Below are 19,072 nucleotides of genomic sequence, written 5' to 3'. Positions count from 1 at the left end.
GTTTTGGGCGGAATCGCGCAACAACAACCAAAAAAATAAATAAATATCCCCGCGGTTGCCTCGTGACGCATTCCTTTATCTCGTCAATGTACCAAGGAGAATATCAACGTTGGTGTGCTAGAGCACAAATCCAATTAAAACAGCTTGAGGTGCTCCTAAAAAGGGCTCAGGAATCTTTAGAATTAGCTCAACAAGGATGGCGTATGAGGGGTTTTGTTTTTTTGGTTTTTTTTTCATTTCGGCTTTGTTGAATGAATAATGTTCCAAAAAAAAAAAAACAGAAATTGCAAAGATGTCACATTGAATCATATCTTTAGTTCTGTCCATTTTCAATTTCAAATCGAAAGGTAGAATATGGTTGATTATTTTGACGTGTTTTCTTTAATCGGTCTCGTTTTTTTTTTTTTTTTTTTTCGGGGAAAAAAGTTTGATACACAGATTGAAAGCCATAGCAAGTGCTATTTTTCACTCTCGTTAATAAATAACGTGGATCCTCTGTTTACATTATTATTCCATTTCAGAAAATTGGACTAAAAGTGAAATGTTCAAAATCTGGAGCAGGTTTTTCCATTGGAAATAATGGAAACCCTATTAATACGTTCCAGACACCCAAAAATGGAAAAAAAAAATGAAGTGGCTTGATGAATTTTTCGTATGACCTTTATTAAAAACTTTTTCAAGTTTTTTTTTTTAAAAGCTATAGTAATTCTCATCTTACATATCTTATAGATGGTGCTCATAATTGTAAAAAGAGCTTCTTTTTTTTTTTTCCCCAACAACTCAAGACATTCTCAAGCCTCCCGGTCTCCTCGGCCACACTCAGACAAATTGGGGGCAACATTGGCTTCACGGTCTGTCAAAGTTAGGCCTTTAAAGTAAAAGTACGACTATTTTCATCCACACTTTAATCAAAGATACGACTACATTTTTCAGTTTTTTTTAAATGTAGTTTGCGCTGAATCTGCCCTCATTCTTTCTCTAGTTTATCAGGTTGTCATAATAATAAAGTAATAATATCGTAATGTTTGTGAATTACGGGTTGGGTTCAGCAACAGGTTGATTTTTTTTTTTATTTGATTTTTTTTCCCTGTAACGTCAAAGGTATTAATTACAATGCATGGTAAAATCCGCACGGGGCAAACACAAAAAAAGAAAACACGATGTGCTAGAAAGAATTTTTGGTGTCACAAATATATATTTAAAAAAATAAATAAATCTGATTCAAATTTGTTTTCTTAGGCCACAAAAGTAAAAGAAAATCTGATCATACCCGAAAACTGAAGCGCCACTACAGTTCAATTGAGATCACGTGCTTTCAATTTTTTGGGTACCAAACTCCCCCCCCCCCCATTCAACACATGCAGCAACACGTCCTACCTTTTACCATTTTCCACCATGGTGCCTCGCTCCTGAAATGATAAGTGTGTCCAATTCCGTACATCCTTTCTCTTAGAAGTCCACACGCTGCATTAAAAATGAATTCAATAGAGGATAATTCATATTTGATGGGAATATTTCAGGCCCAGTATCGCTGTGTAATAAAAAAGTGTCGCCTTTTACTTTCACGCCAGTTTAGCGGGACTGAGTGTGAATATTTGCTTATGTGGACTTTTGCGTTTCCCAAATTCCGGAAGGGTAAATAAAAGTTGGTGTCTTTAAGGTGCGTCACTTGGCCGTTTTTTTTCTTGACTAAGATGAGAGGCGTATGAATAAGTCAGGTGGAAGGGTTCGCTCGTACAAGTACGCATCTGTCACCCTTGGCTGCGTTCGCTGCGGTGTTTGCGGACCTTGTACCATCATGCAGGTTTCGTAGGATTTTGCGCTCTGTTTGGCAAAGTGGAGGGCGGGCAGGGCGGGCTTTTGCGCTCCCTCCAAAGTGGTCTGATTTGAAATGAATAGATGCGTCTCGGCTTCTCTCCCGCAGCTCAACGTGATCTTCCTGGGCATTGCGCTCTACAAGATGTTCCATCACACAGCCATCCTCAAGCCCGATTCCGGTTGCCTGGACAACATCAAGTAAGAGCACTCGGATCGCGCCGACTGTATAAGCCTTCGCTATTTTTATCCCATTAGCAAGAAATAGCACTTTGAAAACGGAACGACCGGAGCTTCCTTTTATATGCTTATGCTTAATGAAGCCCGAGTTCAACCTGTGTTCTTTGCTTTTGATCATTTGAACCCCCCCCAAAAAATGGCAATTTGAAATTTTGTCACGCTGTCATTGATTAAAATAACAGGCAGAGCGGCCATCCGCATCAAAGTCTGCGCTCACGCCGACCCCCCCGGCCAGACAAAAAAAAAAAAGCCTTTAATACTTTACAAAAGCAACCGGCTGCGGGGAGGTACATCATCTTCTCAAGTCCTTTTTTTTGAGAGCCACGAGTGACGCAATAAATAAAAAGATGAGTGCACCGAGCCGTGTTAATAGGCATGAATTAATCTTAACTTTGTGGCCGACCAGGTTCTCCTGCAAAGCATTGCACCGATCCAATTGGAACAAAACAGCCTCGCTTGGATTTATGTAGTGCTGTGCTTCTCAAAATAGGGGGGGGGGGCGTGTGATGCTGAGGGGGGGGGGGGGGTGTGACCCTGGGTAGCATGCTTTTTTTTCCCCGCCGTACTACAATGAAGTGTAATTGCACATCCACTCCAGTAGTGGGCAGTGGCGCTCTGCTTGCTCATTATGCTCAGCGAGTGTTTACTCTACGCTGTAAATTTGTTTTACAACAACAATGCATTTTTTTATAGTTGCGGCAGAGAGTGAGTGGCGGGGTAGGGAGGCGCGAATTGTTTTTTTCTTGCTAGTGGGGGCGTAAGAGAAAATAATTGAGAAGCACCGCCTTAAAAAAATCCAAACTTTTCAATCTTGAAGTGACGATCGAAATCTATTGATGATTAAAAATGCGCCGCGGAATGTCACACTCATTTGGGATTGAAAGGCGCTAATTTAAATCATTTAAATAATGACGGCGGCAATTTGCACACATTGTACTTAACTCATTCACTGCCATTGACGGCTAAAGACGTCAAAGATCCAATTTTATTTTATTTTTTTAACTCGGCTGGTAGTGAATGAGTTAATGGGAGGTGTATCTAATATATTTAGTTATGTGTCAGATGGTATACTTTTTTCTCCCATTTCAGTCCATTTGAGGATAAATTGCGAGCAATTTGGCGCTGATTCTGCTTCAATCAAGGCGCTCTAAACGAGCGGTGGGACAGTCGCGGCGATTCCACTTTGGTCCCTCAGCCTTCCTCCGTTCCCCTCCGACACTTTGCGTCACGTTCCCGCCGTGATGATTTATAACACCGAGCTCCCCTAATGCGCCTTAAGCCGTACTCTTAACGTGACTTCAAAACAGTCAGCGGCGTTCGGCGTGACCACGACAAAATTGACAGCCCTCGTTCATCTGACATTTTTTTTTTTTTTTGGGAACGGTAAAGCCCATTACTCAGAGAAATGACAGCGACTGTGGCGCCAATCTGTGCTTGTATTTCATCATGACCAAGTCAAGGTTGTTCCGCTTTGTGTGTAAACATGAATGGCAGCTTATTTGTTGTCGGGACTTTGGGCTTGTTTTTTTTATCTTTTTCTTGGAGTTGATGTGCGCGCTGGTCTTGCTGTCACGTTTCGTGTCGCCGTGTCATCATGCTGCTTTACTTTTATTCTCTTTCTCTTGTGTTCTTCTTTTGTCATTTTCACCTTGATTTTGTTTGTCTTCCCTCATTTTTAGACACCGTTATTACGATGGATGCGTTATTGTAGAGTTGCACTGGTAAGACGCAGTATTTTCTCAGTGGCTGTTGTGGGTTTTTTTTTTCCTCTCCCTGACTTTCCCGGGCCCGTATCGGGACGATCTATTGGATGTTTTTGTTCCCAAGCTCACCCTCCAGATCAGAAGTGTTTGTTTTTTTAAAATTATTATTATTATTTTATACATTATGTATTTTTCGAACTTAAAATCCGTTAATTTTCTCCCAAATTGACAGTGCGCCTTATAACCGTGTGCCTTATGTGTGGATGTCGAATCTAAGTGGATGAAGCTTGACTTATTTGCTGTAACGGTTTGATTCCCTTAATGTGCAGTAATGCGCCTTATAACCCAGCTCCATGGACATGGAAATTTCCCAAACGGAGCCTTATAATCCAAAAAATACGGTTATTACAATGTCGTTACAATGAGTTTATCATTGTCCCTCCAATAAATTCTCTCTTAACGCATTTTATGGACCTACAAAATGCACCTTAGTATTAGGGGCAATAACAGCGGGTCTATTTAAAAAAAAAAAAATGAAAATCATACTTGAGACACAGCAGGTTCAAAGGCTCAATATTTTTGTAAAGCTTTGTATGTTGAACTGGTTGCCAGCCAATCGCAGGGCACACGTAGACAAACAATTTAGAGTGTTCAATCGGCCTGCCATGCATGTTTTTGGAATGTGGGAGGAAACCGGAATACCCGGAGAAAAGCCACGCAGGCACGGGGGGAGAATATGCAAACTCCACACACGACCTCTGCACTTTGAGGTTACCGTGCTAACAAGTTGTCCACCGTGTTCCCCAAAAAGTTCAGTCCACGACTGCATCATACAATAAAATGGTAGGACTGCAGTTCCCATGAATCGGAGCCACGGAAGTCGTTCTAATTTGGGCATGACGGAAAGCTACTACGTAAAGATTAGATGCGATGAGAATGAATGAAACTTGAATGGTAAAGTAAATCGGAAGGGATTAAACTTGCTCTTGTCCCACAGTTCTGCTATGACAAATCATTTTTTTTTCCCGTAGTATTCTTTCAGCAAAAAAATATTTAGCAGAAAAAGTCATTCTGAAGGAAAAAGACATCGAGTGTAGTTTGTAGTGCATCGCATTCCACGGAGAGATATTTATAATATTTGGGTTATCAAGTTTCAAATCACGCAGCGGGTTAGATGAAAATGTTCTCTATTCTTTCCACTGAACAATATCTGCCGTCTGTAAAATTGAAGTGCCGATGAGTGCAGTTCAATATCGCCGCACATTCAAACACTCGCCGGATCATTTTTTTGGGGCACGATAATTCCCGCGTACACTCCGTTTATCTTTGGCTCGTACGGGAAATGAGCCGCACACCGTGGCCGTGATTGACACCTTTGCTAATTCCAATGAATTTGCAGGAAATTGAGAGCAATTTGGTGCCACCAAATTGGCAATTTCTCGCGCTTCGGTTTGGGGGATGAGTGCAATAAGACCTTCTGGAGTTTTATTCTGGGGTGACTTCTCCAAAGTTGCTTCCAACATTATCGCCATGCACGTGTCCTTTAAAAATGATTGTGTGCATTCTGCCCCCCCCCCCCAAAAAAAAAAAATACAAATTAAATATCTAATTATGGGCTGTTGGGTAAGTTTTAAAGATGGTTGAACTTTCTTTGACATCAAAATTTCTGAGCGCCACGTGCAACCTTTCAGTACTTTTTTTTTTTTTTGCACAACTTTCGTGTCCCTTGCAAGGAGCAGAACAGCACTTGTGCAATTAAAGTCAAATTAAGTTCACCTCCAAACTTTATAGTGCGTTTTAGGTTCGTCCTAAAATTTCAATAATGCCAACGTTGACGTCCTCGAGGCTGTAACTTGGAAATGTACCAATGAAGTGGCCGACATCTTAATTGGGGGAATCTTTTTTATTTATTATAAACTGTCGATTTTTGCCATTTTGCTTTGCTCTTTGTTCAGCGAGTCAGTCTTCCTGATGACCTCTAGTTGGAGGACAGCGTTTTTTTTTTTTTTGCCCACTCTTCACATCGCGCTGGCCTTGATGAAGTGCCGGTTCCCGCCAGGTCATTAGGACAGCCCTGGGAAAATGATGTGGAATTCATAAATCACCAATTCTGCCGCACAGCTGACCCATTTATTAGTCGTTTAAACGCAAAGGTCTGCCGGTGTTTACGACGGCGGCTGGATGCTCCTGTGAGCGGAGATAATGGTGGCAAGCGCTTGTAAATCACAAAGAAGTCCTTTCGCCGGGAAACGGCGGGAATGCCGCTCGGGATGTCGGATTGTGGATGTTGTGCGTTTTGATCCCCAATTCTCCTCCCTCCTCGCTCCTCGCATTTTGGGTGATGTGTTTCTTCTTTATGCTGTCAATTTATTTCTTTATTTATTTTTTGCTCAGCTATCAGGAATATGAACCCAAGATCAAGTAAGACAAACGTCGGGAAATGATCAACCCTTTTCCTTTGCCCTCAAACACGAACAACCCGGAGCCCAAATGTCGACCCTGTCCAGTCAATGATGAGTGTGACTCATGCCAGCAGCAAAAGATGTTTTTTTATTTTTAATGCCGTCTGTATCGTGAGAGGCGACATGCGTTGGAATCACTCAGAAATTTGTAGCCATCCATCGAACGTTACGGAAACGTTTTGCAAATTTATTCACATAAAGCAAGAACCTGGCAACTTAAATACATCTTTTTTTTTTCTGATTATATTTTAGGGTTCTTCGTGTGATCATATAAGCATGCTTTATTTTTTTTTTCGCATTTCAATTTGTGACTGTTCACCAAACTTGTTCAAATTCATTCTTGATTGCAAAATTTTAATGACAGAAAATTGTTGCCTGGTAACTTTTTTTTTTTTTTTTTTGACAAATTTTGGATCTATTCTCACCAAAGTGCATTCTTCGCAGAGATGGTCTGTTAAAGATCGTAACTGGTTTAGCGTCAGCAAAAACTTGGACTCGGTGTACAACCGCATAAAAAAAAAAAATCTGAAAAAAAATGAATTTATCAGTTATTTTTTTTTAAATATTCAACTTTTTACTTGTTACCTTTACAACATTACGAATGATTGATGTGGTCATTTTCTGATTTTCTAAAGACATTGTCAGTCCGTTCGAGTTTTGGGAAAGCAACTGTCGGCTGCCTTGAAACAAAATCCATCTGAAATTTCAGCTACTTGCTTCTGAAAAAAAAAAAAAAACGACAAGAAATAGCGTACGTCTTGCTTTGCTCCAACATTACAAGACACTTTAGCCAATTAAATTGAGTGAAATATAGAAGGTGCTGTAAATCTCCCGTCGTTTCCTTTTTGCTGCCGTTTATACGGACCTCCATTATCCAATATACGAAGTGGGCTAGCTTGCGTTTGGAAAAACGTAGCCAAGACTGTAAAAGCTCAAGAGTGCATCACATATTTGGTCATCTCATTTGTTTGCGTGCCGCATCTTCCCTCCTCATTTGACAAACTTCATGTGTGTATTTTGGGGATCATTTTGAGACCCCAAAAGTGACCGTTTGTACCTTTTTCCAGGGCACAAAACGAAAGCTAAACTACTCACAAAAAGTCGCAGATCTTCGACTTTTGGGGGGAAATTTCAGGATCAACCTAAAATATGTTTTTTATTTGATTTGATTGGACTTTCATTTGGGTGAACGTTGCTTGTCCAACTGTCGAATGTTTTAGCACATAAAAACTGAAGGGCAAATTTGACGAGAGTTGTTTTGATCCACTTCTCTGCCTTTTAATGACTCTTCCAGTCTTTCTGTCTCCTGCCGAAGAAAACGTTCAATTTAAGCTAATTGTTAATTGTTGTCAAAACGTCACCAGTGTGATTTAAAGCAGCGCTGCCCAACCGGTTTATACACGTCCATAACTTTTGCGAAGCGGCAACTGGTCTTTGAGCTGGCACTTGTTGCGAATGCTAACAGCTAGCTGCTAGCCAGTAGTAGCCACTAACGCCGGAGACTTGTGTCGTGTCATACAATGACGGCGTCATTAGCTAGCTAGTTTGTTAGCATCCTAAATTAGCGATTTTGGGAGTAATATCCAGTCAAAGTGATGCGATTGATGTTTGATAAAGTTGCTCTGGCTATATTTCAACCCTTCCAAAGTTTAGAGAAGGTCAAATTTTGGTTAATCATGAAATTTCACCCAGTGGCTATTTGCGAGCAGTGTACATTCCGATCAGATGAAGCCGCCGAGCTGAGTTTAATGCCAGCGCTTGTGTTTGAAGATCATGGGTGATCGGCGCCATCGCCTTGCTGTGCCTGCTGGGCCTCACCTGGGCCTTTGGGCTGATGTACGTCAACGAGAGCACGGTGGTCATGGCCTACCTGTTCACCATCTTCAACTCGCTGCAGGGCATGTTCATCTTCATCTTCCACTGCGTGCTGCAGAAGAAGGTACGGTGGCGGAGCGCCCAACCGGAGGAGAGGCTCATTTCCATAAAAATGCTCGCCCCACCTTGGTCACATTTGGCTGTCCTGTTTTTTTTGTTTTGTTCCAGGTCCGAAAAGAGTTTGGCAAGTGCCTCCGTACGCGCTGCTGCAGTGGCAAAAGCATGGAAAGTTCCATCGGTTCCAAGGGGAATGCTTCTCGTGCTCCTGGACGCTACTCTGCCGGCTCTCAGGTTGTCCTGTCTCATTGACGTGACGAGTTGCATGTGTTGGAAATGAACTTTATGAAATTATTATTATTAATATGATTTTTTTAATGGTTGTCCGCCTTTGTGAGACAGAATACTTTCTGCCTCACGTCATGCTTTTATCTGCACTTTATTGATGAACTAGGGCCTTCAAAATTAAAGCATTAACTCTGGACATTAATTATTATTTTATTTTTTTGAACGCAGTTAACCCGTTTCAAAAATAATTTGCAGATTTTACCAAGCCAAATTCAGACGTACCATATTAGCTGTACATCTTTAATCAATCATTACTTTGAAAACCAACACTGCTCCAGTGTGACGCTGACAACTAAATTTAGTGTCTACGTTTTCAGAATTGTTTCAAAGAAAAATTCCTGTGAAGATGAGTCACTCCGCTTAAATCGTGAATTGAAATATACTTCATATTTGGTCATTTTACATTTATTTCATGATATTATTTAAGTAAATATCTTTTACAAGCTTCACAAAAATAGTAGTTGAAAAATTCTGTTAATCGCAATTAATTATAAATATATCAAAAAATGTCATCGCTTGACAGCTCTACGATAAACACAAATAATAAATACCTCAGCTCGACTTATAGAATATTCACGCGCATATTTGAAGTGTTGATCGCAACTTAAGACAAAACCTTTGATTCAGCTCAATCGACCGTCCACTTTTGCGCATTTCACCGCTGATTGAATCTCGACATCCTTAACTAATTTTTAAGTAATTGACAAAAATGCCAATGGATTTCCTCCAAGTGTGTTTTTCCTCATTGCTAATTAGTTTTTTTTTTTTTTTTTTTTGGTTTGTTTTATGGCTGTCGTCTGTTTATTAAAAACATTAATTACCCGCCAGTGAAAATTGCTGCCGATACCTTCCAATAATTCATCTTGCTCAAGTGAAAGATGCAATCAATAATTAGAATAATTAACTTTTAAAATGCGGGGGGGGGGGGGCATTTTAAGGAAGTGCATCAGAGATGGAATTTGATGCTTTTTTTTTCCGTCAACTCGATTGTTCCCGCCCACGTGGCCGTCAAAACATCGGATGAATTGCGCGATACGCTGTAATTGAACACCATGTCCGTTTTCCAAAAGCATGGGACTCGCAGACGCCGTTCAATTATAAATGGCCCTTAGAGGCGACAAACCCACGATTGGATTCAGCATGTAGATCAGCGCCTTTAATTATACACGGCGCTTTGACGGGACGTCAGCATTTTCATCTGACGTGTATGGAAGGAAACGCTGGAGAAGACGCCAAGCTTTTTAAAAGAAGATCCAAATCATATTGCAGTTGTCTTGTTGCCGTTTTGTAAGCGCAGGAAAACCCAAGTTGGTGTTCTCTGTTACGTGTGGTCAAAATGAGCTGAAATATAATTCAAAAACAGACACAGGATACTTGCTGTGTTTTTCTCTTTTTGTTGTCCGCCAATGCAACATCACTAATTTCAGCCCATGAGTGATTATTTGGATTGTTTGGTAGAAATGGGCAGAATTTTTTATTTTATTTTACTTATTTATTTATTTTTAAACGTGATGCATATTTACATAATTCTTAGCAGGGTCCGACAAAATGAGCCAAATTTTAGTGAGCGTGCCAGACCTGATTTTAAAGCCTACCCAACCATGAATAACCAAATTCAACCCAATAAAATAAATAAATAAATAAACCAAATCAATTTGAACTGTGGAATTTTCCAAACGCCGATAGATGCCTAATCCCAAACCCGCCGGGCGCAGGATTCCGAATCGTCAGATAACGGAGACCCTCAGCTCGTGCAACAGCCCGTGCGACCCGTGTGTAATTAACTGGGATCACGTCGGCTTGGATTGAGTGGTCGCACCTTCAGACGCCGATCGGGAAAGCCTGACTGATGACTTTATTATTGAGTGGCTGCGGACGCTGCCCGTCTCTTTTAACGCCGTCGTCTGCCGTCCCCGCAGAGTCGCATCCGCCGGATGTGGAACGATACGGTCAGAAAACAGTCGGAGTCGTCTTTCATGACCGGCGACATCAACAGCTCGGCGTCGCTCAACAGAGGTATTTGGTGCCACTTCTTTTCGTGCAGGTCGTGGATTTTACCCAATGAAAATCATTCCTCCCATGATGGATCAGTAAATTCCTGCAAGTTGTCTTGGAATATAAACCAAACATGTTCAGATTTTGTGAGTTTGTTTTGGTCCAATGAAGAGACTTTATCCCCAAATCTAGCATTTTTTTTTTTTGTGCTTTTGCATTTGTTTTAGTTTTTTTTTTTAATTCAGTAAAAGCATCAATGCAAACGTAGCACTTTTTTTGTTTGATATTATCCATTGAAAGTGGGCATAAAAAAATATCCATGCTATATTTGTTAATTTTTAGTCAATGGCACTATTTTATTTATTTATTTTTTGCCAATGACGGCAATTTTGTTGTTTTTTTTTTTTGCCAATGAAATGCATGTACTTCTAAATTCTGCTGTTTCTGTTTATTTTATTCAATCCTAGCATGTCGGTACAACTTTACCTTTTTTTTTATTTTTCTTATTTTTATTTATTTATTATTTCTTTATTATTTTTTTAGTTTTTACCAAGTGCAAAGCATTTTGGGGAGGTGCTTTGACAGTATGTTGGTCATTGGTGCTCGGGTATTTAAGCAGCCAACATTTGATGAAAAAAAAATAGGGGCACTTTTTATTTTCACAGCGTGGGTCATGCACGACATGCATTATTAAATGAGCTCCTAATTTTTTTTTCCTCCCCATCAAGCATGGCCAAGCTGTGGCTGGCAAACTTCAAAACTGCTGAGTTGCCACCTAAAAGTCAACACGGCGGAAAGTCCCGCTTGGAAAGATGTTCATAAAAAAAAAAATTTAAAAAAAATGGAATGCATTTATGGCAGCGTTTCTCCACCTAGAGGATCTGCAAAATGATTTTCATGAAGTCATTATTGTCGTCGCATTTACAAAAGATGCTTACCAACTTATGTGGCCCAAGAAATAAACGAAACATAACGGCTATTAAAAACTAAGCACACATAAACAGATAAATGTTTAATTAATGCATGTATTTATAATATAATAATAATGCCAGTATTTTATTTTATTTTTTCGAACAAACAGTATTTTATTACATTAATAAAGTATGATGAATAAAAAAGAATATAGTCATCTCTTTTTTTTTAAAATGTAAAAGCATCTTTTCCCAAAATAGTGTAATATTACAAGAATAAATTTGTTTTTTTTGCAATCCAAACCAAATCGTTGCAAGAAATTAAGAAATGATTAATTTAGGATCATCAAGAAATTATTTCAAAATTTATAGTGGGGCGAAGTCAAATGGGGCTGAACTCTAACTTGCTCGAGAAGATTACGACTTTTTATCCTGACCGACTACTTTAAGTACAACTTAATTCTCATCACTATGTTTCTCTCCAACAACAAAAAAGTGAATTTGTTGCCATTTGTAACCTGTTTTTAAAAAAAAAATGGGCTACGTTTTAATTCCTATGACATGAAGACGCCGTTTTCCCCGCCCCCAAAAAAGGAGCCTTGACATCCGATTTTGCGTTGGTCTGTTTTGGGCCGCATCTCCGAATTGATGGTCGGCGGCACTCAATTGGCGGCGGCTGCTAATGCTCCGTTACAATGATGGATGATCGCACCAACGCGAGGAGGACGTGTCAAGATCTCAATAATTAGCCACTCAGCTCTCGCCGCCATTCAACGGCTTTTAACCAGTCAACATGGCTCCTCCATAAAGATAAAAGCCTCGTCTGAATTATTCACAGAATTTCCTCCGAGTCCAGCAAGGCGTCGGCGCCGCCGCCGAGTTTCAAACGTGTCGATTGCCCAATTTATGAGATGGGATGAATGCGAGATGTCACAAGAAGGGAGGGGGGATGGGGGGGGCTGTTTGTTGAACTCATCGCAATTTGGGGGTGCGTCAAGCGCTGACGGGCTTTTAAGAAAGGAAAAAAAAAAGCCTGCAATTATTTATTAAGGAGCGTTTCAGTGAACACAATTTTCCTGCACTGCTGGCGAGCATCCCTCAAATCAAATTCAATAAAAAAAAAATAGTTTGTCGATATTATTGGAATAATAAAAAACATCGGCCTCGACATTTTCCCAGATTTAATCATGTATCTCACAATTTATTACTTTTAATCCGAAGATGTAGCATTTTTTTTTTCCACATTAAAAAATATCGGGCGTTTTCCCCACGAAATAAAATCTTGTATCACCAATAAAATTTTCTTCAAAATGTCTTCCAATTTTGAGCACATTTTTTTCCAATCAAAAGCTGGCACTCCGTTTGACATCCACAAGTCGCAAATTCAATAAATATTATGCTGGCGCAATCTTGATGCTAAGGGACAGTGTCAAAGTCAATTGAGGAGCTTCTTTTAAACAAAAGTCATGCTTTGCCGCCATCTTGTGGCATCTCTCAGCAATTCTAAACAGAAACGTCTACCGCCAACGTTTGCGGATTTTCCTCCAAACAAAAGCAAGTAACATCAGAATAGAGCTGAACAATTTATCGTTTTGGGACCGAAATCGCGATCTCAGGCAACGTCATTTCAAGATTGTCTAATCTGCGTTTTTTTTTTTCAAGGGCTCTTGTGCGGGCCAAACTAATCAACAGTCAACAGTTTACCAACAGTAAACGTCACTGTACATTGTGAAGAAAATCGCAATTTAAATGGAAAAAATCGCAATTCCATTTTTTTCCCTAAAATCGTTCAGCCCCACTTCACACGATGCTTCACCCTTATCTCCAAATTAGTGACAAAGAGGGAGGGTAGGAACTTGGTCACCCTCGTCCGTCTATTTTCACTATTTTGTCTCGTTACGCACCTGGCAACGTTACATTAGCACATGCCCTAATTGCGCCGCCGCTCTTTTTCGCTGCAGGTATGCGCTAATGGCCAACATTAGCGCTTGAGTTTCATTAGCTTTTGTCAGTCCAGTTCTCCCAACCACCCCCTCCCCACCCTTCCGAATCCACCATTTCCCCATCGCATTAATGGTCATGTGATCATTTGGACGTTAATGGCTCTCGGCTACATCTGCCCAACTGATATGTGTTTTCTTTCTCTTTCTCCCGCTCTGTCTCAATTTATCCACCCACCTGTACCTGTTCCTGCCCTGAACCCCCCCCCCCCCCATCTCTTTCCTGTCCTATTCTGTCTTCTCTGGCTGCTGCAGGGGCTATGGCTAACCATCTTCTACCTAACGCACTCCTACGTCCTCATGGCACTAACAATCCGTATAATACATTGCTCGGGGAGTCGGCAGTCTATAACAACCCTCTGGGCATGTACAACGTGCAAGGTGTGCTTGCTTCTCTTCATTCTTTCAGCTGGAGCGTTGAAAAAAATGAGAGTAAACAAATTGCTCCTGATTTGATCCTGCCTTTAACTCATTTCCTACCATTGACGGCGAAAGACGTCAAAGATCCATTTTTAAAAATTTTTTTTTTACTCGGCTGCTAGTGAATGATAGTGATGGGAAAAGGAAGCTTCAAATTTGCTTCATGAACCAGTGGTTGTATTTTTGAGTCCTCTAGATGGCACTGTTGGTTTAAAAAATGGCAAGTCGGCGTGCTTTCAGCCCAATGTTGAACCGAGAGCGCCATCTACAGGAGTCCAAAAGTACTACAACTGCTTCACGAAGCAGATTTGAAGCTTCATTTTGCCATCACTAGTGAATGAATAAAGAGGAAATGCACGGCTGGAGACAACCAACGGCATTCCAATGGCCGTTCTTTGTAATTGCAAACCGGATATGAACGATCTCGTGTTAGCGCTAGCATAGCATCAGTGTCCAACAAAAAGAATGTTTCTAACAAAATAAAGAAATTCTCGCCATTACGACTGCAGTACACATTCTGCAATCCAAAATGGCGGCGTACCCGCCAGGACCCCACTTTGTGCTGTGTTAGCGCTAGCATAGCTCTTCAATTGTTGAAGTCGCCGTGCATGAACACAAATTGTTTCATTGCCTAAATGTTGTGTTAGCATTAGCATTTAGCATTTGTCATTTTAATTGCTCATTTTTGGGTGTTTGCATTTCTCTTGACGCTGTGACTCTTTTGCTTCTTGTGTGCTCTTCTTCCCCTCATGCTGTCCCTTTAAGAGCCCTACAGAGAGACAAGTATGGGAGTCAAACTAAACATTGCTTATCAAATGTAATTGACTTTGGCTTTTACTTCCTTTTCACTCTGTGCTTACAACGTCACGCAACAAAGGCTCTTTTCAAAATAATTGCACAAACATGCATCGGAATGTTTAATGGCGCAGTGGCGGTTGCCATTTTAACTCCAAAAAAAAAGAGAGAGACATCAATATGAATTGACTTTTTTTTTTTTTTTGCCTGGATATTGAACAGTTGCCTTTGTTGGTGCACTTTGTATTATGTCACACAATGCTGTTAAAATGCTCGTACGGGACAATATGGCTGGGTCCACATTGAGGTTTATTTTTTTTAGTTTGTGCTGTTGTGCTGTGCTTGAGCTTTGTGGATGTGTTGCCATCTATTCAAATTCCAATTGTATGGAACTTCTGCGGTGAGCGTTTAGATTCGGGGTGGGCAAACTTTTTGATTGGCGGACCACAATGGCTTTGAAAATTTGACCAGGAGCAAATGGATGGAGTGTTTTGGCAACCTCACCTCATCAGAGAAAAAAAAAATGCATTTAATTTGAAATGAAAGTGAACAAAAGCATTACAAAAATATTTAGGCCTTTGACACACCACACTTTTTAGAAAAAAAAAACATTAACATTGTTTATTAATTTAACTTTTTTTCAAGTTCGGCGGGCCGAATTAAAACATTTAACGGGCCGCATGTGGCCCCCGGGCCGTAGTTTGCCCACGCCTGGTTAACATTAAAATAATTCATCAAAAAAGTGGTTCTCAACATACACAATTTTTTTTTGTACATTGAGACGAATGTAGCATTTTTTCCCCGCAATAAAAAGCCTGAATTGGATCAAATTTAATTTTTCATAAAAAAATGAAAAGCCTTTTTAATTTTTTACCCAAAATTATCTCCATTATAAATCATGAATATCCTTTTTTTTTTTTTTGACGTGCATTTTTTCAATGACAAATTTCCCCTTCATTGAATATCAAAAATGACCCCACATTTTTTCCCAATCAACATTTTTTCCTGAAAGAAAATTCTGCATGTTTTTTCCTCCAAAGGGAAGCATGTGTTGTTATTTTTATGAAAAAAAAAAAAGAAGCATCTATCTCCAAACTGCTTTCCTCCCGTGTCTCCAATTTTCTTGCATGTTGATGAGAAGCATTTTTTCTCCACTATTTACATGATGCAACGCTCCAGATCGGTTCCCTTTTCCTAGCAGTGCAAAGCCTGTATTTCCAATTTTCGACAAAATTTTTCCAACACTTCACAAATAATGTCCAAATTAAAATTTTCATTGTCCAAAGTTGTCCGTTCCATTGTCTCCAAGTGGGTGTCCGTCTCGGCTTTTCATAAAGATCTCGTTTTTGTCGGCTGCTTGTTTGCAAAAGTGCTCTCCATCCAATTGCGTGCAAAGAGCTCTTTCGGCCGCCAACCATTTCAGGCTAAAAGCGCCGCCGAATTTGATGGCTGTTATTTGTGCAGCGATTACGTCCCATCAGCCTTTAATGCGGCCGCTTTGCCCCCCCCCCCCCCCCTCCATGTCTGTCATTCCAGAGGGAATCCTGAACAATGCCCGGGATTCAAGTGTCACGGATACACTACCACTGAATGGTAACCACGGCTACAGCATCGCCAGCGCCGACTACGTGAGCGACTGCGTCCAGATCATCGAGCGGGGCTACATCCACAAAGAGACCACCTTGGAAAAGAAGATCCTCAAAGAGCTGGCCTCCAATTACATCCCGTCCTACCTGAACAATTCGGCCGAGCACAACCGCAACCTGGTCAACAAGTTGGTGAACAACGTCAGCAACGGGTCCAAGGAGAGCGGCTACGCCTTTGGATTGCGAGCGGCCACGGGCATCCGCTCGGAGCTCGCCGCCTTCGGCCGACACCCCGACGAAGCCTTGGGCTCGGAGTCGGACGCGCCGCTCTTGCCCCAGAGAGCGCTACCCCCGACGGAGCCGCCGCCGCCCCGCCGCCCCTACTCGGCCGCCCCGTCCTCGTCGTCCCGGCGGCGGATCCCGCAGGAGAACAGCGAGAGCTTCTTCCCCCTGCTCAACGACGAGCACACCGAGGACGACGAAGGCTCGCCGCCGCCGCCGCCGCCCGCTCGCCGCCAGAGAGACTCGCTGTACACCAGCATGCCCATGCTGCCGGGTCTTCCCGGCGAGCCCAAGGACGGGGGCGAGGCCAAAAGCCCCGGGGCCAGCTCGGACGACGTGTACTACAAGAGCATGCCAAACCTGGGCTCCGGGAACCGCCTCCACCAGCTGCACTCCTACTACCAGCTGGGCCGCGGAAGCAGCGACGGCTTCATCGTGCCCCCCGACAAGGACGGCCCGTCCCCGGAGCGGCCCCTCCAGGAGCCCTCGCACTTGGTCACCAGCCTATAGACGGACCCCCGCTAGGTCACATCCAATTTCTTTCTGCCGGCACTTGTTTTTTTAACGCCGCATCTCTGAGACGATGAGGATCCGTTGCGGAAAAAAACAAAACAAAAAACTGTGGGCCGGCTGAAGACATTTTAGCGCCCGCTCTCGCATCGGATCGTCTGTGTGAAAACTTAGACCACGTAGTCGGACCCAAACAAATCCAAACTATAGACAAGAGACTATTTTATTATACACAATCCCCCCCCACCCCCCAAGGATTTATTTGGCACTTTTTGTTTGCTGAATAAGTAAAAAAAAAAAAACACGTAAGCAGAGCTGCTCTTTTCTTTGTCAGATAATAAAAGGGAGGAAAAATGATTCTATGTAAATGTACAGATAACTAGCTAAGCTTTTCTTTCGGACCATCCACCCCGTGTCTCTGTACCTGTGAGCATTTTTTTTTTTGTTCCTCTGTTCTCATTGAAAAAAAGAAAGAAAGAAAGTAAATAGAAGAACATCACGTTATTTGTGATTTTTTTTTTTCAGGTCGAGTTTTGTTTTCTTCCCTCCTTTTCAGTGTAGATAGCCGAGTTCTGTCCGAGTGGTTGTCATGGAGATGTCCCTCAGAAAATGCTTCACGGTGCAGAAAGTCGAAAAACGGGAGCACTGATGAGCACTTAGGCACTTCTTGTACAATAGTGACTGTTGTACTTATTAAAGAAAAAGCTTTTGGAGTGACACAAAAAAAAATGTTTTCTTCTCATTTATTTGTTTAAAAATAAACCTTGAGGTGAGCACGCCTTTTTTTTTTGTGTTTTAATAATACCCTCAAGAGGAATATTTATTGTGCTATTTATTCAATGATTGGCTCCTCGTTCATTTAGAAAATGCAATAAAGGGCATTTTAGAGGAAGTCATATAAATAATTATTTGACATTATTTGAATAATTAGTTCCAGGCTCTTTTTTTTTTTTTTTTTTTTTAAGACTAAAAAGGCAGAGCAGCACCTTTCTTGCCTGACACTCAATTTAACGTGATCTCCCGCTAGCACAAATGCAACTTTTCTTTTCTTTTTTTTTTTTTTTTTTTGTTCCAAAAAATTAGCTGAAAACTTGAATTTATTTTTGGGATGATTTATAAAAAGTCTGTCGTACCACACAATCTTGTAATGTTTTTCAAATCCATTTCTGCCGGTTTGAGTGAGCGCTAGCAACACACTAATTAGCAACATTGCTAACACCTGCTGTGGAAGTGAGGTTTTTTTTTTTTTTTTGGATGCAATATTACATTTTTCAAAGAGTTGTTCTTTTGTCCTGTTTAACTTTCATATTGTGCCAGCTGTTTAGCACTTTTATATTTGTTGACAAATGTGTGTTTTTTCTGGGCCGGTCTGCCTGTTCGCTTCACGGCTATCTCAAGAACCCACCAAGAAATCGTGAGTCATGACAGCTCTCTTCATATTAAGTTGTGTCATATTTTAAAATAAATTCTTTAATGTCACAGCTTGGCGTTGAAGCGTTAGCATAGCATTAGCTGATAGCTTTAGCAAGCTGGAACGGCTAACCGAGTGTGCTTTCTTCTTTTTTTCCCCTTTACCACGATTGTTTAGCCACAGCGCTCACTGGAGGCTTTTCTGAGGCCACACTCAAGACCAAATATGGAAAATGGTCAACGTTACTTCCTGGGTGAGTTTGTGTAGTGCTGAAATTCTTTTTTTTTTTTTTTGATTAAATGGCAATATAAAACGAACAAATCTAATATTAAGTGCAATGATGACTTTTAATATAATTTAAATTTTGTTGTTTTGCTGGTGGCAACAATGCAGGTTTAATAATATTCTAAATAAAGCTTTTCTTTTTTTATGTTCATAGCATCAACAGTATTCATCAAGTAGTAATTTAATTCAATAATTTAAAAGTAAAAATGGCTCGAGACTGATGAGCAAAGGACAGGGTTGAAATTTTTTCCTCTGTCTTGAACAAAACTTGAGTCATCGCATATGGGCAAGGAGATTCCTCATCGCCAATGCACTTTCAGCCGTTTATTAAATAGGAAAATAATAACTCACACTCGCGTGGGCCAACTGATTCCAGCGAGTGATGGCGCTCACTGGGCCACGCCCCTTAAAGGCACACATCAACACATGAAACTAAT

The 19,072-nt window shown here is 41.0% G+C and overlaps 1 protein-coding gene across 15 annotated transcripts in view; it reads left to right on the top strand.

Moving 5' to 3' along the window:
- Positions 1-18,418, top strand: part of LOC148338882 (adhesion G protein-coupled receptor L3-like) — a 129,767-nt gene extending 111,349 nt beyond the window's left edge. For 3 of the 15 annotated variants that reach the window (XM_088292682.1, XM_088292680.1, XM_088292681.1), the window contains exons 20-28: positions 1,925-2,016; positions 3,735-3,776; positions 6,153-6,179; positions 7,991-8,159; positions 8,264-8,386; positions 10,360-10,456; positions 13,602-13,727; positions 14,532-14,549; positions 16,098-18,418. In XM_088292682.1, the coding sequence (XP_088148808.1) occupies positions 1,925-2,016; positions 3,735-3,776; positions 6,153-6,179; positions 7,991-8,159; positions 8,264-8,386; positions 10,360-10,456; positions 13,602-13,727; positions 14,532-14,549; positions 16,098-16,939 (1,536 nt within the window). In that variant the 3' untranslated portion in view covers positions 16,940-18,418. Of the gene's footprint in view, positions 1-1,924; positions 2,017-3,734; positions 3,777-6,152; positions 6,180-7,990; positions 8,160-8,263; positions 8,387-10,359; positions 10,457-13,601; positions 13,728-14,531; positions 14,584-16,097 lie in introns of all 15 variants that reach the window. The other 12 variants (XM_088292692.1, XM_088292685.1, XM_088292694.1 and 9 more) reach the window with 9 other exon arrangements.
- Positions 18,419-19,072: the final 654 nt, after the last annotated feature.

This window comes from Idiotropiscis lumnitzeri, chromosome 4 (genome assembly GCF_059441095.1).
Source record: "Idiotropiscis lumnitzeri isolate Australia: NSW breed Sydney's pygmy pipehorse chromosome 4, RoL_Ilum_1.0, whole genome shotgun sequence".
Taxonomy (NCBI): domain Eukaryota; kingdom Metazoa; phylum Chordata; class Actinopteri; order Syngnathiformes; family Syngnathidae; genus Idiotropiscis; species Idiotropiscis lumnitzeri.
The sequence above is the reverse complement of the archived record's forward strand: the minus strand, read 5'-3'. Positions and strand labels throughout refer to the sequence as shown.